The sequence below is a fragment of the Paracoccidioides lutzii genome (genome assembly GCF_000150705.2).
Source record: "Paracoccidioides lutzii Pb01 unplaced genomic scaffold supercont2.19, whole genome shotgun sequence".
Taxonomy (NCBI): domain Eukaryota; kingdom Fungi; phylum Ascomycota; class Eurotiomycetes; order Onygenales; family Ajellomycetaceae; genus Paracoccidioides; species Paracoccidioides lutzii.
The window spans coordinates 571,356-594,097 of record NW_015440965.1 but is presented as its reverse complement, the minus strand read 5'-3'; the positions used below and the strand labels follow the sequence as shown (position 1 = coordinate 594,097).

General features: G+C 37.2%; 1 protein-coding gene across 1 annotated transcript; it reads left to right on the top strand.

The window, feature by feature from the left end:
• Nucleotides 1-981: 981 nt before the first annotated feature.
• PAAG_06714 (hypothetical protein) lies at nt 982-2,154 on the top strand (the record flags this gene model as incomplete). Its single annotated transcript, XM_002791498.1, has 2 exons — nt 982-1,028; nt 1,107-2,154. The coding sequence occupies 2 exons, from the start codon at nt 982-984 to the stop codon at nt 2,152-2,154; spliced, it is 1,095 nt and encodes a 364-aa protein (XP_002791544.1).
• Between the last annotated feature and the right edge of the window lie 20,588 nt (nt 2,155-22,742).

Genomic DNA, 22,742 nt, shown 5'->3' with positions numbered 1-22,742 from the left:
GCTATTTGATTCAGTTGGCTGCAGGCTGAGCACTTGTGTTGCAGCTTAATTATTTAGCTAGTTATCTACTAATCATGTCACTGTGCAATTCACACCTCATGTGGATGTTTGTTGTGAACCAACAGGAGACTCCTAGAGATCATTGGATAAGAATTGCAGAGGATAAAGAAATTAGAGTTTTGAACAGAATAACCCTGGGTTTCAGGATTAACCTAAAGAGATGATCACATGATTGATAGATTGATAGATTGGTATAGCTATCTATCAGATGTTATCAAGTCTACCAGGTGGTAGATTGGTAGGCTGATATGACTATATACCATGAGCTATCAGATCTATCAAGAGGTTTCCATCATGTATATAAACACACTCATTACCTCTAGGATCAAGAGGCCTATCTTCTTGATCACAATCAATTTTATATTCTCCATTTATCTACCTGATCTCTACTCCACCCTACTCACATTGTGTCTGCATTTATCTGATACATCCCTGCTCCTATACTTGTCATAGCTTTGATCACCTAACTCTACATCCTCCCAGGTGCCCATCTCACTCAAGTCCTACACATACCTGATGTTAGGCTCAGCGTCCGACCGAGCCCGACCGAAGGCCGGTGCCCGGTTAGACTCGACGTCGGATTAAGCGCGGCGCCCGATTAGGCCTAATCCATATCACGTGACCACACGACCATGCAGGTGGTTATAATCCACGCAGGCCCCCAGCACCCCCTTTCATCCCATCAAGCTTAGTATTTCGTTATATAGCAGTTAGCAACGCAGAGAGTCTTTCTTCTTATGCAGCTCGCATTCGCTCCCTAACACAATACTAAGCTTCCCTTCTACCTTCTCACTCAGGTTTCAGCAGAAAACTTGAGTGCCTCAGTTGAATTAGAACATGCTAGTTCAGAGCCTGACAACGCGTCAGATCAACTGCTAAGACAACAGCACTGTTGAAGACAACGGCTCAATCCAACATCAGATGGCCACCACAGGCTCCCAACCCCCTGGAAGGGGCCGAAAGGACTGGTGATACCTCCTAACAAGACCAACTGACCAACCACGCGTCTCAATTGAGGAATTCAGAGAGGCAATCCACTCAGACAGCGACCGTGTTTATAATGAGTTGGCGGCGATCTTCGATGGCATCTTTGACGATGAAAAAACACTAAGGGATACAATCACACGTCTGAGGATGGAACGGAACAACGCCACTGACCAGGCCGCTGTCAAGCAAAGCCAGATTGATGAGCTAATTGCTGAACGCGATGAACTTAGCCACACCCTGGTCCGCATGACAGTCAGCAACCAAGCAGCAAGTCGAGGTGTCACCCCCTCTGAGACTACCCGGAGGTCTGTCAAGATTGATGACCCAAAACACCTCACTGACGGCAAGGAGCCAAAATTTGAACACTGGCTCTCCCGGATGAAGAACAAGCTCCGGGAGAACGCTGACCACTACCCTACTGAACGCATGAGGATTGCATACATCGAAAACCGGACTGATGGGGACGCGGCACGTCACATTGCGCCCCGTATGGAAGAGGACCACCCCGAGCGATATCAGACTGCAGAAGAGATATTTGAGCACCTCAAGTCAATATATGAGGATGCTAACAAGCTGCAAAATGCCAAGAGTGATTATCGCAAGCTGATTATGCGCAATGGGGACAATTATCATGAATTTGTCACAAAATTCTTACACCTGGCAGGTGAGGCCAAGATTGCCAGGGGGGACTACAAGACAGACTTCAATGACAAGCTGTCCTTTGACCTCCAGAAGATGGTAGCAGTAGCCAATGCGACCACTGATACATATGCTGAGTTTCAGAAAATCTGTGCGCAGGCAGCTCACACCCTCCAGGCAATCAATGCCACCCAGAAATCAAAGAGCTCGCGGGGAAATGGGCCTAATACCTTCAAGCAGAACACCCTGCGGACCGCCAACAGTCAAACACCCCCCAGCATCTCTACAACAAAATCCCCTACTGTGAAGGAGGCCTTGAGCTCTCGTCCGGATATTCAGTGCTACTACTGTAAGGAAAAAGGCCACATTGCCAGGAACTGCCCTGCAAAGCAGAAGTCCCAGCAGGTGATTGCTGAGCTCACAGGGAATGATGCCCCTGAGCCTTCAGCAGATTCGGGAAAAGAGTGAGCCTGAGAGAAGACTCCACCTCAGGTAGTTCAATAGTCTGTGAGAGGTTTGAGATGAAGGACTTGATTGGGGGGAAAAGCTTTAATGTGCCAATCAAATTAGCCTACAATGGAATTGCTACTTCTACAAATTCTCTTGCTGATACTGGAGCAAATGGAGCGAATTTTATTGATACCCGATATGCCATAGAATTGGCAAGATTCTTTGATAGGAAGTTTCAAGAACTCCCATTCAAATGCCGCATGAAGGGATACAATGGCGCCCCCGGCGGGGTGATAGACCGCACATTGACCCTAAACCTCTGGGTGGATGGCCGGAGATTTCAGAATGTCCCTCTGCTGGTAACAGACCTAGGCCAGCACCCTGTCATCCTGGGACGGAAGTGGTTGGCAGCACAGGATATATGGCTTGATGTTAAAAACCAACGCCTGGTTTGGCCGAGTGAACGGTCTATCCCTGAACAGGTGGCGGAGCCGATGTTGAAGATAGTACCCTGGTCAGTACTGAAGCGCCCAGACCCCAAGCCTGAGCATCAGGCGGATGTGGAACGAAGAGAGATCAAGCTGGATGAGGAGATCAGACAGGAGCATCAGGCTCAGCTCCGCAGATTGAAAGGGACCAGCTCAGTCGTGATGCCTGAGACGAGGCAGGGGCTGACCTGGGAGGAGACAGCACCACAGATGATGGATATGAACTTCATTGGGGCTGCTTCCTTCCATGGTTATATGAAGAACAAGAAGTCAACAGTCTTCATAACCAGTCTGTATGAAATTGATAAACAGCTTGAGGAGAAGCGGGGTTTAGTGGGAGCTGAGGATGAGTCTGATGAGGAGCTGATCAGCAACTTACCAGAATGGCTGAAAGGCCGGGAGGACTGCTTCTCAAAGAAAGCATCAGATGAACTGCCCCCCCTACGGAAGAATGTTGATTTTAAAATAGAGCTCCAGCCTGATGTTGACCTCACCCAGGGCATTGGACATGCGCCTCTATATAAGATGAATCTAGAGGAACTAGAGGCAGTGAAGACCTACCTTGAAGCCAACCTAGCAAAGGGTTTCATCACCCCAAGTTCAGCCCCCTACGCCTCCCCAATCCTGATTGCCCGTAGTGGGAAGAAGCTACGATTCTGTGTTGACTTTCGCAAGCTGAATGCTATAACCAAACGAGATCAGTATCCCTTGCCCCTGATAGATGAGCTGATGGACCGACTCAATGGGGCGAAATACTTTACAAAGTTGGACATTCGGCAGGGGTTCCATCGCATCCGAATGGACCCTGAGTCTGAGGACCTGACCACCTTTAGAACCTGCTACGGGACCTATAAATATCGGGTGGTCCCCTTTGGCCTTACAAACGCCCCTGCCTGCTTTCAACGGTTTGTTAACAGTATCTTCTTTGACTACCTGGACAAGTTTATGACAGCATTCATGGATGATCTTCTAATCTATAGCAAGAATCTGGAGGAGCACAAGCAGCAGGTAAACTCAGTGCTAGACCGACTAAAGACAGCGGGTTTGCAAGCCAGCATCCAGAAATGTGAGTTTGCAGTCCAGAGGACAAAATACCTAGGGTTCATCATCAGTACAGAAGGGATTGAGGCAGACCCAGAGAAGACAGCTGCCATTGTGAGATGGCAGGCCCCCACCACAGTCAAAGGAGTCCAGTCATTCCTAGGATTTGGCAATTTCTACCGAAGATTCATAAGGAACTACAGCCGAATCGCAAAGCCACTGTACCAATTGACAAAGAAGACTACCCCATTTGTGTGGACATCAGAATGCAAATCAGCCTTTGAAAAACTGAAGAGGCAGCTGGTGGAGGCTCCAACACTGCGTTACTATGACCCTGAGCGGGAGACTCGTATTGAGACTGACGCCTCTGACGGAGTAGTGGCTGGGGTACTAAGTCAAAGATTTGAAAATGACCTTTGGCACCCAGTAGCCTTCTATTCAAAGACAATGAATGGTGCAGAGCTTAATTATGAAGTTCATGATAAGGAAATGCTGGCAGTAGTCCGGGCCTTACAAGAATGGCGGGCAGAGCTTGAGGGACTACAACGGGAGGAACGATTCAAGATCCTCACTGATCATCGTGCACTGGAATACTTCATGACTACCAAGAAGCTGAATGCACGTCAAGCCCGCTGGGCAGAGTTCCTCTCCCGTTTCTACTTTGAGATCAAGTATCGACCAGGCAAGGCCAACCTGCTAGCAGACGCACTGAGCAGGCCTGAGCAGGTTAGAAGGCAACAGGACGGCCGTATGCAGATCCTCCTAGGACCAGAGACCCTCGACCCCCAGATCACTCCCTCTACAGACATTGCTAGCATCAACTCCTCAGAGAAAGAGAGCATTGCTGAATGCATAGTGTCTCTAAACAAGACAGCCACCTCAATTGAGCCCCTGCGGCAGCAGGCAGATGATGAGAATAGTCCCTATACAATGGAGGACAATGTGCTACGGTACAATGGAAGACTAGTGGTGCCTGTTCAGGAAAAGGAAACCCTGATAGCCAAGCTACTGCAGGAAATTCATGATCAAGCTTCAACAGCACACCCTGGAGGACGAAAGACCCTGGCCCTGGTGCAATCACGCTATTGGTGGGCCACCTGGCGGACAGACGTCCTACGCTATATTCGGAACTGCCATGTGTGCCGGATCAGTAAAATTCCAAGAGATAAGACTCCTGGTTTGCTAAAGCCATTACCAATACCAGAACGGGCATGGCAGCATATTGCAATGGACTTCATGGACGTGCCGAAAAGCAAAACAGGTTATGATGCCATTTTGGTCATAGTATGCCGGCTAAGCAAGAAGACAATCTCCATTCCAACCACCCGGGGAGTTACAGCCCAGGAGCTGGCCCGACTATTCATTCGATTCTACTATTCATACAATGGGGCGCCTGACTCAATTGTCTCTGACCGAGGCCCCCAGTTCATATCAAGCTTTTGGGATGAGTTTACACAGATCCTGGGCATAAAACTGAAACTCTCAACGGCGCATCATGCACAAACTGATGGACAGACAGAAGTGGTGAATCAATACATTGCCACCCGTCTTCGCCCCTATGTCAGTTACTACCAAGACGACTGGGATGAGTGGCTGCCCATTATAGACCATGCCTCCGCAGCTACCCCAAACGCTTCCACAGGGATCTCCCCCTTCCTCGCAGCAAATGGATATGAACCCCGAATGTCATTTGACTGGCAACCACTGGCGGAGAAATTGGACATGAATGAGAAAAGAAATCGAGAAGCAGCAAGGAGCTTCATTCACCGAATGAGAGAGATCTGGAACCAGGCAAGTAAAGGCATAAAGACAGCACAGGAACAGATGAAGAGGCAGACTGACAAGCACCATCGAGAGCCTGACTTTGCAGTAGGAGATTTTGTTTATCTAACATTGAAATCATACAAGATGGATCAACCAAGCCGTAAACTGGCAGAGCAGAATGCCGGCCCCTTCAGAATCCTGGAAAAGGTGGGCAATGCCTACAAACTGGACCTCCCCATAACAATGAAAATTCATTCAATCTTCTCCCCAGACAAGCTACGCAAGGACTCCAGAGACCCTCTACCTGGCCAGACTATCAGACCACCAGACCCAATTGAAATAGATGGTGAGAATGAATGGGAAATAGATCGTATACTGGCCAGTAGAATAAGCCGGAGCAAGCTGCAGTATCGGGTGCGCTGGAAGGGGTTTGATGAGGATTCTTCATGGTACCCCGCTCGCGACTTCAAAGGATCACCACACGCCATACGCGACTTCCATGAGGCTAACCCTACAAAAGCTGGACCCCCAAGGCGACTAGATGAGTGGCTGAAGGCATGGGAGACAGACAGCTACCTGAAGGACGAGGTTGATGACGACCTACCGGCATGAGGACATGCCTGCCCCTAGACCGGGGGGTGATGTTAGGCTCAGCGTCCGACCGAGCCCGACCGAAGGCCGGTGCCCGGTTAGACTCGACGTCGGATTAAGCGCGGCGCCCGATTAGGCCTAATCCATATCACGTGACCACACGACCATGCAGGTGGTTATAATCCACGCAGGCCCCCAGCACCCCCTTTCATCCCATCAAGCTTAGTATTTCGTTATATAGCAGTTAGCAACGCAGAGAGTCTTTCTTCTTATGCAGCTCGCATTCGCTCCCTAACACCTGACCCTCTAGCTGTAGCTATCATTGGTTATAAGGATTCTCTAATTGATGTCCTTACTACTTGTGATAGTGGCACTACCCCCTGTCCTAGTTATCAAGCTTATGGCACTCCCGTTCGGCTTAACCTTACCCTTCGGCTACAGGTGAAGCTTGCTAGTGATAGAGGCTCAGTAGTAATATGCCACATCAAAATGATAAAAACACTAAAATAATAAAAATCTTGAATCATATTTTTATTATTACACTCTATATCAATAATTAATAACTAATCTATAATAAAAAAAATATTTACATTATTCTTAATATATATGTCATCTCTAAATTAATTTAATTTCTCTTATATCAGTAATGTGAGTGAGTTATTACTAATTTTATGAGACTGACTTCAAGTCTTTATCACTTCTTATTCTGCTTTTTCTCAGCTTTATTATTCTTATATTACTTGATTTTTCTATTGACATCTTTAATAGTAAGAACTCTCTCTACTTGAATCTGATGACAGATTATTTTCACTTTGTGATATTTACTGATATTGAAAAAAAATTTTAATTCAATGATATATTGCTCATTAAATTCTGCATAAGTTAAACTTGCTTTGAATATCTTATTCAAATGATATATTAAGATAAATGATTTAAATTCAAAAGTATCTCTAATACTTTGTATGATATTCTCTATAATAATAATATGATATTTCAACTTTTGAATTATTTTTTGATGAGAATAGCTGAGAAGAAGAGATAGATACATGTTAGACTCAGCGCTGGAGCTAGATTTATCTCCATCATGTGATCACACCTCACATGTGTAGCGGCGCCCGCCTGGGTGGCGTTGCCCTAGCGACCGCCCCGCCCACACGTGATCGCTTGTATGTAATATAGCAATAACCTAGCTAGCTTCTCTGAATAGAAGGTTCAACCATCCCACAGGTTATAGTCTAGATAGCTTGTTTTTAATAAAAATTGCATTAAGAACAGCTGTGTACATGTCTGGATGAGTTCACTCTCTGATCTATTGACTGGACTATCTACTTCTTTAACAGAGAGAAAGTAATCTTTATGATTGCATTCTAGAGCTGTTGGAGTGTTCTCATCACTAGATGAAGATGAAGAATTAGAAGGCCTAGAGCAGAAATCAAGTTCAAACTGCAGCATGAATTCATCAAGCTGTGAGTCTGATGAAACACCTGCTTCTGAGTCTATACATGAATTCACAGCAACTAGTAAAGGAACTTCAAGCCTCTAGCCTCAAATGTCTACTTCTAATATGAATGACATGATTACAATGAGTATAGCAGATTTGTTGGTCTTTTGCCAACAAATGATATGTCAGAATGCTCCAAATATCAACAATGATACCTCTGTAGATGATTTCAAATCTCAGATCTGTGAATATTAAAAGGATGTTCAAAGAGCTATGGATACTAAGGCTGTAACTACATTTGATGGCACTAATTATCAAATCTAGTGTAAAAGAATACTTGCAGATGCTGAAGTCATTGATGAAACTGATATTCTAATCAAGAATCAACATATCTGCCCAGATAATATTAGCCAAAACATGTTGAATGCTGAAAAATGAAATATTCAAATTAAAGCACTATATTAATATATGTTGCAATCCTTATTGAGGTTTGTACATATAATCATTGGAGCCTTGGAACCTGACAACACTGCTGCATTATAAGAAAAGATTGATGTTGAATATGTGATGTCTTTGATGAAAGAACATCTCAATGTCATGAAGAAGCTGACTACTCTACACATCAACAATGATTACTTGATGTTTTAAAAAAGATTTTACTACTTAGTTGCATATCATAAGAAACTGATGAATGACTCAGAGGACTTCTATCATGATTTTTTCCTTATTGATTTGAAAGAACATCAAAAGTTTTTTGTTAAGATGCATTTGAATGATTTCTATATGATTAGCCAGAATTATATTAAAAATATTAACATTAATGATCTCATGAAGCAGTTAATAAATCATATGAGCAAGTCCAATGAATGTCTCAAATCTTCATAAGTCAACACAGCTACCTCCTCCATATTAAACTCTAACTCATCTGATACCACAAATTTAAATAGTTTCAAATGTGAGATCTGCTACTCAAATTAGCATGTTAAGGACTCTTGTTGACAATTACATCCTAAACTTGCCACTGAAGAGTGGAGGGAGGCAAATAAGAATAAAATTGTCAAGTTCACAGAAAATAGCAATACCAGTGATTACAATAAATAAAAGAGCAAAAAGAAGAATAAAAATGATAAAAAGAATGAATCTTCTGACCTTCTAGTGACACAATCTGCTGCTGTCAACACTGTGATTGCTCTGTCAGCAATTACTGACATTATCTTCAAGCTTTGATTTTTCAACACATGTGCAAGTTTTCATATGATAGAGAAAAAGCAGTCTATTATTCAATGGAAAATCTATGATAGCAATCTCAAGATTCATACAGCAGATGGCAGATATAGTCATGTCAAAGAGATTAAAAATCTCATTCTAGAATCTAACAGAGGAAATATATCTATATGCAATGTTCATTATATTCTGAATCTTACTGTTAACTTAGTATCTTTTGCTAAGTTGAAGAATCAGAGTTTTTGATATGAACTTTCAAATTTGAACATCTCATTCTACTTCATTATCAAGGCCCTCAATGGTGTTATTTTCACTATGATTCACATAGCTCAGAGTTCAATTTATAAAATAGTTAAAAGGATGTTGAAAGTTGATACTCATCATGAGTCAAAAGTGATCTATTTCACAGCAAAATCACATATATATGATAATAATTATGCTAAGGCCTTGGCCATCACTAGTGACAACAATCCCATCAATGCTAAACCCTAATTTCAAGAATCACCTACAGCCATAAAAATGCTTGCTTAGTAGCATGTTGACCTGGGGCATATACATGCAGGAGCCATTATAGCTTTGGCGAAGAATCCACTATCTGATATTCATATCAAAGACCTCAAGACTAGTTTCTTTTGTGACACCTGCGTTAAAGCAGGTATGATGTGTAAATACTTAATTACCTCTATGCCACAGGCTGTAAGGCTAATGGAACGGATTCATATTAATTTGATAAGTGATGGCCACATGTTGAGTGATACAGACAATTATCTTATAGAATCTTATCAAGGTATAAAATATTTCATGTTAATCATAGATGATGTGACATGATTCAAATGAATCTATTTCCTACATAGCAAAGATCAAGTATTTGATTATTATTCTCATTAGATTAAGTTCATTAAGAACCTCAGTTTTTTAGCCTCTGCCTATATCAAGACAGATGTAGACAGGGTTTTTCAATCACAAAAGATGACAACATTAATAATTGCTGATAGCACAGTGTGGAAATCAACTACCTCTCAATCATCTCATCAAGACAGCATATCTGAATGTGACATTCACATCATTATGACACAAGCTAGAGCAATTATTATAGAAAAGGAAATTTTAAAGAAGTTCTGAGCAGACATTCTAGAAAAAGTTGTTTCAATCACAAATAATATGCTCACATCTACAATCTTATAGAATGAGAAGTATTGACCTGCAATCATAAATGATGATAGCAAGGAGCCTGCCTGTAGTTCTCATACAATTTCTTTTTCAGCATTGATGAATGCGCTACTGCAGATCATCCACTTCTATGAGCTTGGATCTGATGTTTTTATCCACCTTCATAGATCACAGAAGCTGGTGGATAAGCTGTCTGCTCAGATTAAATTATGCAAACTTATTGAATTCTGTGGCCAGTTAATCTATCATGTGTAGAGTCTTATCTCTGATAAAATTATTGATATGTTTGATGTAATTTTCCCTACAAAAGTGCAGGAAATACAAAAGGATTCTACCACTACCACAACAATCAAAGTTGAAAACACCCTGACCTCTATCACCTATTTGATGGAGGATGATTCTGACATTTCCAATTTTTCAGAACCATACATTTCATGGATGAGACCTGTGAAAGCCTTTATGATGTACACACCTTCTCTGATTACAGACGGCTTGCTGAAAAGCTTTAAGGATATAATTAACTGTTCATAGATGAGATCATATTGAAGGAAATCTATGCAATATAAAATTGACAATCTTGAACATTGAAAGACTTGGACATTAATTTCACATTCTGACATCTCTCATAGTGAGCTGATAGCATCTGGCTACTGAGTCTTTGTCAAAAAGAATCACCTCAGTGACCTTAATGCTGATGAAGATGGCATATTGCAGAAGTCCAGATGAGTAATTTACAGCAATTGACTCAAAAAGAGAACATATCAAGAAATATATGCCTCTGTAGTTACAGATATCATGAATCACATGATGTTCACAATCACCATAAAACACAGTTGAACTCTATAGCAGGTGGATAGAGTGATAATATACTTATACAGAAGACTTAGAAAAATAATCTATATAATATAATCTACTGGCTTTGAAGAAGGAGCTTCACATATACTTATTTGTGCAGTTGAAGAATTCCTATACAGGTTAGATCCAGCTGTTAAAATATGATATGATTACTTGACAGCTCTGCTACAGAAGAACAGCTTTACTCTGAGTTCTTATGACCTCACTCTTTGACAGCATTCAGTCTAAAAACATCTATATATAATCATATACATTGACAATCTTCATATTTTTGCAGATGCTCTGAAGAATGCTGATTAACTAGTTGATGTTGTGCATTAGAAGCTTGAGATCAAAGATTTGAATGAACTCACAAAATATCTATACATAGAAGTAAAATGTATGAATAACAGCATTGAATTGACCCTCTAATGTTATATTAATTGATTAGTAGAAGATTTCTACCTGGATGATATAACTACTGTCTGAATACTCATAGATAAGAGTCTATGTTTGAATGACTTCTCTGTTCTTAAAAAAGAGACCAGTTTTACAAAACAGTGATTTCAACACAATGTTGGCTGCTTGCAATATTTGGCAGTTAAACTGCAGCCAAATATCACCTGCACAGCTTCTTTATTGACACAGAAGAATACTGCCTCTACTCCTAATACATGAAATGCTCTATTACATGTCATTCAATATTTGAAAGGCATACGTGAAATCAGCATATTTTACATGAAGGATGATTATGATGAAGGACCTGAGAATGAGTTCCTGAATGTGACATATATGTCAGTCAGATACATAGATTTCAACTGAATCAGCCTGTTGAATGATGATCAGAAGTCTACATCCAACTATGTTTTTATGCTTGCTGGCACACTGATTTCATGGTGATCAAGCAAGCAGCTGTGCATCTCTTTGAGTTCCAATGAGACTGAATACATGGCATTGAGTGAGGCCATACATGAAGCAATGTGATTAAAAAGCATGATGATAGATCTGAACTTTATAGCAGATGACCCCCTGCCAATCAAAGTAGATAATAAAGATGTGATCAATCTAGTCACTGTAGCTGCAATCACTGCTAGGAGCAAGCATATTGACATGCAATTTCATTATGCCTGTAGTCAATTGAACAATGGCATTATCTTGATTGAATACATTTCAACTGAAGAAATGACAGCAGACAGATTGACCTTTGAGCACAGTGACATTTCAACAATTCCTTGATTTACTTGATTTTACAGGTGGAAAAGGCAGGAATGTCAAAACTTAATGTATGTAGCATGATTTGAATGGATTTGAGGATGGCATAGCTAGTTTTTCCTTTTTCACATATGGCATTCAAGATCCCACATGGTGATGTGAGGGGGGGTGTAGCGGCGCCTACCTGGGTGGCGTTGCCCTAGCGACCGCCCCGCCCACACGTGATCACTTGTATGTAATATAGCAATAACCTAGCTAGCTTCTCTGAATAGAAGGTTCAATCATCCCACAACATGTAATCTAGTGAATCAGCTGTGATTTGATCATGTGATCACATGAGCTGTTTATAATCTGAGCAGACTCTGACACTTCTTTTTTCTCATCAATCTTAGAATTTCATTACATAGCAGTTAGCAACACAGAGAGTTTCCTTCTTATGCAGCTCACATTTACTTTCTAATATAATTCTAAGATTTCATCTTCTACTTTTTCACTCAGGTTTCAATAGAAAATTTAAATATTTCAGTTAAATTAAAACCTGCTAATTGAGAGTTTGATAATATATCAGATCAACTGTTGAAAACAATAGCTTAATCTGACATCAGATGACCACTGCAGGCTTTTAACTTCTTGAAAGAGATCAAAAGAACTGGCAATACATTCTAATAAGATCAATCAATCAATTATACATTTCAATTAAAAAATTCAGAGAGGTAATTACTCAGACAATGATTGTATTTATAATGAGTTAGCAGTGATCTTTGATGATATCTTTGACAATGAAAAATTATTAAAAGATATAATCACATGTCTGAGAATGAAATAGAATAATACTACTAATCAAATCACTATCAAGCAAAGTCAGATTGATGAGTTAATTGCTGAATATGATGAATTTAGTCACATTCTGATTTGTATGACAGTTAGCAATCAAATAGCAAGTTGAAATATCATCTTCTCTGAGACTGCCAGGAGATCTGTTAAGATTGATGACTTAAAACATCTCACTGATAGCAAGAAGTCAAAATTTAAACACTGACTCTTCTGAATGAAGAACAAGTTCTAAGAGAATATCAATTATTATTCTACTAAATACATGAGAATTACATATATTGAAAATTGAACTGATAGAGATGCAGTACATTATATTGCATTTTGTATAAAAGAGAACCATTTTGAGTAATATCAAACTGTGAAAGAGATATTTGAGCATCTCAAGTCAATATATGAGAATATTAACAAGCTGTAAAATGTTAAAAGTAATTATCACAAGCTGATTATGTGCAATGAGAATAATTATCATGAATTTGTCACAAAATTCTTATATCTGATGATTGAGGTCAAGATTGTCAATAGAGACTACAAGACAGACTTCAATGACAAACTGTTCTTTGATCTTCAAAAGATAATAGCAGTAGTCAATATAATCACAAATACATATGCTGAGTTTTAGAAAATCTGTTCTCAGACAGCTAACATTCTTCAAATAATTAATATCACTCAGAAGTCAAAGAGCTTATGAGAAAATGAATCTAATACTTTCAAGCAAAATATCTTATGAATCTTCAACAGTCAAACTTCTCCTGACATCTGTACTACAAAATTCTCTATCATGAAGAAAACTATAAGCACTCATTCAGATATTCAGTGCTACTACTGCAAGAAAAAAAATCACATTATAAGAAACTATTTCATAAAACAGAAGTCTCAACAGATAATCACTGAGCTCACAGGAAATGATACTTCTGAGTCTTCTGCAGATTTGAGAAAAAAAATGAGTTTGAGAGAAGATTTCACCTCAAGTAGTTCAATAGTCTGTGAGAAGTTTGATATAAAGAACTTAATTAAAAGAAAAAGCTTTAATATATTAATCAAGTTAATCTATAATAAAATTATTACTTCTATAAATTCTTTTACTAATACTGAAGTGAATAATGTAAATTTTATTAATATTTAATATATCATAGAATTAGTGAGATTCTTCAATAGAAAGTTTCAAGAACTCTCATTCAAATGCTGCATAAAGAGATATAATAATATCTTTAATGAGATGATAAACTGCATATTAACTCTAAACCTCTGAGTGAATAACTGAAAATTTCAGAATATTTCTCTACTGATAATAAATCTAGATCAGCACTCTGTCATTCTAAGATGAAAGTGATTGACAGCACAAGATATATGACTTGATATTAAAAATCAATATCTGATTTGACTGAGTGAATAGTTTATCTCTAAATAGATAATAGAGTTGATATTGAAGATAGTACTTTGATCAATACTAAAGTGCCTAGACCCTAAGTCTGAGCATCAGACAGATGTGAAATGAAGAGAGATCAAACTAGACAAAAAGATTAAACAGAACTATCAGACTCAGCTCTGTAAATTAAAAGAGATCAGCTTAGTCATAATATTTAAAACTAAATAGAAACTAACTTAGAGAGAGATAGTATTACAGATAATGAATATAAACTTCATTGAGACTATTTTTTTTCATAATTATATAAAGAACAAGAATTCAACAGTCTTCATAATCAGTTTATATGAAATTAATAAACAGCTTAAGAAGAAGTGAAGTTTAATGAGAGTTAAGGATGAGTCTAATGAGAAGCTAATCTGCAACTTATCAGAATAATTAAAAGGCTGAAAGAACTACTTTTTAAAGAAAATGTCAAATGAATTACTTCTTCTACAGAAGAATATTGATTTTAAAATAGAGCTTCATTCTAATATTGACTTCATTCAAAACATTGGACATGCATCTCTATATAAGATGAATCTAAAAGAACTAGAGGCAGTGAAGATCTATCTTGAAGTCAATCTAGCAAAGAGCTTCATCATCTCAAGTTCAGCTCTCTACACTTTCTCAATTCTAATTACTTGTAGTGAGAAGAAGTTATAATTCTGCATTGATTTTTGCAAGCTGAATGCTATAATCAAATAAAATCAATATCTCTTGTCTCTAATAAATAAGCTAATAAACTGACTCAACAGAGCAAAGTACTTTACAAAGCTAAACATTCAGCAAAGGTTCTATCACATCTGAATGAACTCTGAGTCTGAGAATTTGATCATCTTTAGAACTCACTATGAAATCTATAAATATTGAGTGATCTTCTTTGATCTTATGAATATTTCTTCCTGCTTTTAATAATTTATTAACAGTATCTTCTTTAATTATCTAAATAAATTTATAATAATATTTATAAATGATCTTTTAATTTATAGCAAGAATCTGAAGAAGCTCAAACAGTAGATAAATTCAATGTTAGATTGACTAAAGACAGCTGATTTGCAAGTCAGCATTCAGAAATATAAGTTTGCAGTTCAAAAAATAAAATATCTAGAGTTTATCATCAGCACATAAGAAATTGAGACAGACTCAGAGAAGACAGCTGTCATTATGAGATGACAAATTCTCATTACAGTTAAAAAAGTTCAGTTATTTCTAGAATTTAGTAATTTCTACTGATAATTCATAAGAAACTACAGCTGAATTGCAAAATCACTATATCAGTTAATAAAGAAGACTACTTTATTTGTGTGAACATCGGAATGCAAATCAGTCTTTGCAAAACTGAAGAGATAGCTGATGAAGGCTTCAACACTGCATTACTATAACTCTGAGTGAGAGATTCATATTGAGACTAATGTCTTTGATGAAGTAGTGACTAAGATACTAAGTTGAAGATTTGAAAATGATCTTTGACACTCAGTAGTCTTCTATTTAAAGTCAATAAATGGCACAGAGCTTAATTATGAAGTTCATGATAAGAAAATACTGACAGTAATTCAAATTTTACAAGAATAATAAGCAAAGCTTGAAGAACTATAATAAGAGAAATAATTCAAGATTCTCACTAATCATTGTACACTGAAATACTTCATGACTATCAAGAAGCTGAATATGTGTCAAGTTTACTGAGCAGAGTTCCTTTCCTATTTCTACTTTAAAATCAAATATCAATTAGATAAGGTCAATCTGCTAGCAGATATATTGAGCAGGTCTGAGCAGATTAAAAGATAACAGAATAGTTGTATGCAGATTTTTCTAGAATCAAAGACTCTCAACTCTCAGATCACTTCTTCTATAAATATTACTAGTATCAACTTCTCAGAGAAAAAGAATATTACTGAACATATAGTGTCTTTAAACAAAATAGTCATCTCAATTAAATCTCTGCAGCAGCAGGCAGATAATGAGGATAGTCTTTATATAATGAAAGATAATGTGCTACAGTACAATAAAAGACTAATGATATTTGTTCAGAAAAAAAAAACTCTGATAGCTGAGCTATTGCAGAAAATTTATAATCAAGCTTCAATAATATACTCTGAAAAATAAAAGACTCTGACTCTGATGCAATCACACTATCGATGAGTCATCTGATGAATAGATGTTTTACACTATATTTGGAACTGTCATATGTGTCAGATCAGTAAAATTTCAAGAGATAAGACTTCTGATTTGCTAAAGTCATTATTAATATCAAAATAAGCATGATAGTATATCACAATAAACTTTATGAATATGTTAAAAAGCAAAACAAATTACAATATCATTTTAATTATAGTATACTGGCTAAGTAAGAAAATAATCTTCATTTCAATCATCTGAGAAGTTATAGTCTGAGAGCTGATCTGACTATTTATTTAATTTTACTATTTATATAATAAGATAATTAACTCAATTATCTCTGACTAAGACTTTCAGTTCATATCAAGCTTTTAAGATGAGTTTATATAGATTCTCAGCATAAAACTAAAACTCTCAATACCACATTACATACAAACTGATGAACAGACAGAAATGATGATTTATATATATTATTATCTATCTATATCTCTACATCAGTTACTATCAAGACAACTGATATAAGTGACTACTCATTATAGATTATGCCTTTATAGCTGCTTTAAATACTTTCACAGAGATCTTTTTCTTTCTCACAGTAAATGAATATGAATCTCAAATATCATTTGACTGATAATTACTGGCAGAGAAATTGAATATGAATAAGAAAAGAAATTGAGAAGTAGCAAGAAGCTTCATTCACTGAATGAGAGAGATCTGAAATCAAACAAGTAAAGATATAAGAACAGCACAGAAACAGATAAAGAGACAAACTGATAAGCATCATCAAGAGTCTGACTTTATAGTAGAAGATTTTATTTATCTAATATTAAAATCATACAAGATGAATTGATCAAGGTGTAAACTGACAGAGCAGAATATCAGCTTCTTCAGAATTCTGAAAAAGATAAGCAATGTCTATAAACTGAACCTTTCTGTAATGATGAAGATTTATTCAATCTTCTTATTAAATAAGTTACATAAGAACTTTAGAGATCTTCTATCTGATCAGACTATCAGATCATCAGATTCAATTGAAACAGATGATGAGAATGAATGAGAAATAGATTATATACTGACCAGTTAAATAAGCTAAAGCAAGCTGTAGTATCAGATGCACTGAAAGAGATTTGATGAGAATTTTTCATGATACCTTGTCTGTGACTTCAAGAGATCATTATACACAATATAGAATTTTCATGAGACCAACTCTACTAAAGCTGAATCACTGAAACATCTGAATAAATGAGTAAAAATATGAAAGACAAGTAGCTATCTGAAAGATGAAGACAATGACAATCTTTCAGCATGAGGGCATGCTGTAGAGGGTTAAGCTCTAAGAACTAGAGGCTAGTCCTCCTATATAACAAGGACGAATTGCTTGAAAAAGGAAAGAAAAGAATGAGATGAGAACACAAGCTTAAGTAAGCTCACATAGCATAATTACATGCATACGTGCAGCATAATCATGTGTGCATGTGCAAATGATGACTAGGCTGAGTCAACCAACCAGAGTGAATCTAGAGGTTTAGCCTCTTATAATACCCCTCTTCTCCCTCTATATTGCAGGTCTTTATGACTATTTAAAGCTCTTTTTATATCTAATTTTGCCTGCTGAGAGGCCTTTCAAGTGTCCAAATCCTTCACTTCTTATAAGAGACTTATGTCATTCCATGTAGGCTCAGCCCAACCTACTCATTTAACAAGGTATTGCTTTTTTCTCTGATAGGTTTGTTCATCTCAAATTTCCTCAATCTCAAACTCAGGTCCTTCTAAAGTCTCTATAGCAGGTGGCTGTCAGTCAGTTTGCCTCTGACTAGGCAAGAAATCTGTTACTGCTGCATGTAAAAGCTTTACATTAAAGACATTGTGAATGTCAGATGAGATATTCAGTCAGTAAGTATGAAATTCTATCTTTTTTAGCACAGTATATTGATTGTATTTCATGTTCAGCTTCTTGCACAGACAATTAGTTCTCATGTTCTCTAAGCTCAACCAGATCTTATCTCTGAGTTAAAAGCTTGAAGCTGAGTCTCTTCATCTATTCATGTAGTTCTCTTGAGATTGCTGAGCATCTGTCATTTTTACTTGAACTTATTTCAACACTTCACAGGTTTTTCTTATATAATCATCTGCAAACTCAATGAAATTATATAATGTTTTAACAGGAGGTGCATCAGCTATATCAATGAAAAAGATATGAAAAAGATATGTTAAAAAGAATGAGCTCATACCTGTTGAGACAGCATCTATATTATTGATGATCAGCTCTGTCAGAGGGAGTTATTCATATCAGTCATGCTGTTGAAAGCTAATATACTTATGTAGGTAGATTTTCAGAGTTTGATTTATTCACTCTATAGCTCTGTCAGTCTCTGAGTGATAGACTGTGAAGAGTCATCTTTTAATGTCTAATTTCTCACACATTTGAGTTCAAAATATGCTTGTAAAAGCTGACTCTTGATCTAACACTATTGTCTTATAAATGTCATATTGAGAGATGATATTGTGAAGAAATACTCTAATCACTATCTTCATATTAGTTTTCTTAACTGCTTTTAATATAATTCTCTTGATCAGTCTATCTGTTATAATCATGATGTTTATGTATTATTTAGAGCTTGATAAGTTCACAATAAAGTTCATAAAAAACTCCTGCCACATGTATTCAGAAATAAAGAGAGGCTTAAGTAGTCTCTAATGTCAATCTCTTCATATGATGTTTGATCTACAAAGATGACAGTTCCTGATCATTCTTCTCACATCAGCAGTATAGCCTGATCAGTAGAACTCATATATTAGAACTTCTGCCATTTGCTCTTACCCAGGATAGTCAGTAAGAGGTGAGTCATGAGCCTCATGCACTAGCCTGGTTTGAAGAGGTTTGAAGTCTAGCACTCACTTACAACCTCAAAAGAGAAGCTCTCTGTTCTCATTTAAAGAGCACTTAGAGACAGAGGCTTTAATGCTGAGTTCAGAAGAAAATTTGAATCTTTTCTCACAAAGAGTCTGCTTCAGACACTGCAGAATATTGTCATTTTTGTGAGTCTCATTTCACTGAGCTTTAAGAGACATCTCAGATTTCACACTGGCAGCAGTCACTCTTGATTCCATTTCAGATGTTAGTACATTAAACTTAAGTAGTTGAGCTTGCCTCTGCTTAATTCTCTCATCATCAGCACTCTGTGACATGTTCTGCTCTCTTTGTGATAAAGCATCTGGTCCAGCATTCAACTTCCCTAGCCAGTAGTCAATTCTGAAGTTGAATCAATAGAGAATATCTATTCAATATAGCTGTCTTTTATTTAGTCTGTGTGTAGTAATGAAGTATTCTAGATTCTTATGATCTGTGAGAATTTTGAATTTCTTTACACTTTATAGCTCAGCATTTCATTTCTTTAAACACTCAATTATTGCTAATAACTTCTTATTATGAATCTCATAGTTGCATTCTGCAGGTGAATGCTTGTAAGAAAAGAAGGCACATGGGTGTAGAATGCTCTGCTCATCATATTATAGCAGTACTCCTTCTGAGACATAATCTGAGAAGTCTGTTTTCAATATAGTCTCATGATCAGAGTCAAATTAAAGCAGGATTGGAGCAGAGATAAACATTGATTTTAGACATTTAAAAGCTTCCTCAGCCTTGCTCATCCACAAAAAAAGAATATTCTTGCATGTAAGAATTGTCAGTGAGATTATGATCTTTGAGAAATCTCTGATGAATCATCTATAGAAATTGGCAAAGTCTAAAAATCTTTATATACCCTTAAAAGTAGTAGGTGTTGCCTATTTCAAAACAGCTTTAATCTTCTCTGAATTCATTCATATATCCTTGTCTGCTTCAATGATGAATTCAAGATATTTTGTACTGTTCATCTTGAACTCACTCTTTCTGATGTCTGCCTGCAGGCCTGCTTTCTGTAGACACATAAGCACCTTTTGTACATGCTCACAATGCTCCTGTAAGCTTCTTGAGGAAAATATCAAGATGTTATCTAAATAGACTAAGTAGAAGTTATCCAGATATCTACATAATGCCCAGTTGATATATTTTTAATATATGCTCAGAGCATTAGCCAAATCAAAGGGTGTAACCAGCTACTCAAATAGCCTGTATTTGATTTTAAAGGCTGTCATCCACTCATCACCTTTTGTGATTTAAATCTTGTAAAAAGCTACAATAATATTCAACTTAGTGAATTATTTAGCTCATTCAATTCACTGTTGAGTCTCACTGATTAATGATAGAGAATATTGATTCTTTCAGATGATTTTGTTAAGAGCTTAATAGTTCACACAGAATTTTAGTTCATCCTCAGACTTCTTTGCAAATAGTATAGAGGTGACTGTGAGAGAGTTGCTCACTATAATAAAACTCTTATCTAAATAATCTGTAAGAGTCTTTCACAAAGCCAGTAGTTTCTCTCAAGACATATTATATAGTGAGCTTCAATAGAGTTGTTCTGTGCTACCATCAGTCTTTTTAATCAGTTCAATCTTATGATCTCTATCTGAGTCATAAAGTGGGGGTAGAGTGTCAGCAGCTTTTTTATCAAATATATTCAAAAACTCATGATAATGTTTAAGCAGCTTTTCTTTAGAGTCAATCTTTGATTTCACTTCTAGAGTCTTTTGAATGTCAGTCAAACTGACAGCAAAAATCTTGATGTTTCACTTCTCTTAAGTGCTCACAAGTCTAGAGAAGCTTACAGCAGAGATGGGAATCATGTCAGCTTTTGCATTTGAACTAGACTCTACCTCTATGCCACTCTCTTCAAATCTCACAATTCTTTGATGAGAGATCATGATTACCTTTTGCTGGGCCAGTTAGGGGTCATCTAGATATATATTATGACTATATAACTCATTCACTACATAAAAAAAGGCTCATTCAGTTATATGACTGTCTATATCAATTCAAATACCAGTTACTATACTCATGGAGAGTTTCATGAAGTCTTCAAAGCCAGTTATTTTAACAGAGAGAATTTCAATACATAGAAGCTTATGCTTATTAATATAGAATTGAGAAATAAGATCATAGACATTATATTCACTGTCTATCATTGCTCTAGTTGAAAAGGCATTATCTACTAGAGCATTGACAATGAAGGGTTTGAATATCATCTTAGATTTAAATCTTCTTCATTGCTTCTTCATAAGCTTCTTACTTTGCTTCTTTCAATGTCTTTTGATTGAAGCTACTCTTTTCCTGAATTTCTCATTCATATTCACATCATTGTCATTCAGTACCAGCTCAAGAATCATCTTAGCTATCATAAGAGTGACAGAGTATCTGAAAGGTTTGAATAAGCAGCTCTTAATCATATGACCTTCAGCTCTGCATCTCAGGCACAGGCCTTGCTCTCTTCATCAATTAATCTGTGTCTGATTTATCAATTTGATGTGATGAGTGTTTGAAATCACAGCACCAGGAGAGAGATTCATCAGATCATCAGTGAAAGCTTGAGACTGGTTTCATCAATCAAGAACAGCATGATGAAGTGAAGAGTATGAATTAGATATTGTATGATCTGAAGAAGATCTGCTCTTGCAATGTTTAGACTACTGTCTTAAAGTCTTAAACTCAGAGAGTTGATGATCAACTAATCTAAGCTTCTTGTAGTAATTCTTATAGAGAGATGATTTTCTTACACTCATCATGTCTTCCCTCAGCTTTATGCTTAAGGCAGATTTCAAATACTTCTTTTTAATGTGATCATCTCATCTGTGACTATCAACTTCTAGCAGTAGCTGATTAAATTCAAACAGAAAGTCAAAAAGAGCTCTTCTACTCTGTTATAGATTATTGAGCTTTTGTATAGTCTTTTTCTGTCATGCAAAATCACTAAAGAGCATGTGTATCTGCTTCAGTAAACTCTCTATCATGAAGTTGATCTTGTTCTTATTATTCTCAGCTCAGAGGTAAACTTGAGCTGCTGTCATTTCTTTCAGTCTTGAGTACACATATCAAGCACATTCTTCATTACTATCTAAAGCTTTCTCATTGATCTTAAGTTTTGATTGAAGCTTTAACTTTCACTGAGAGTAGTACTTCAGATTAAAATCATCATACTTCTTGCAGTTCAGTAGCTTGATCTTTGGTCTTCTGACTGCAATGAGTGATTGCAAATTCAATTGAGAGAGAGTTGATGTTGAGATGTTCAAAGCTTGTTGTAGATTAACTATTTCAGCTTGCTGAGCTGCTATTAAATCTCTGTTCTCATACTGGACCTGTTTCTACTATTGGAGAAAGGCCATTCATTGTTGTTCAAAGCTGCTGAGGGTGTCCCTGCTCATTACTTTGTGTTGATCCATTTGTGTATTTGTTGTACAAGTTTGCCACCAGTCTATTCATATATCAGTGCTATCACTGAACTTTGTGATGCAGGATTTAAGGCTCCCAATAGCCTGTCATATGTCAGCACATTTGCTGAGCTTTATGATACAGGAGTAAGACTCTCAGTGACTTATCAATGAAAGG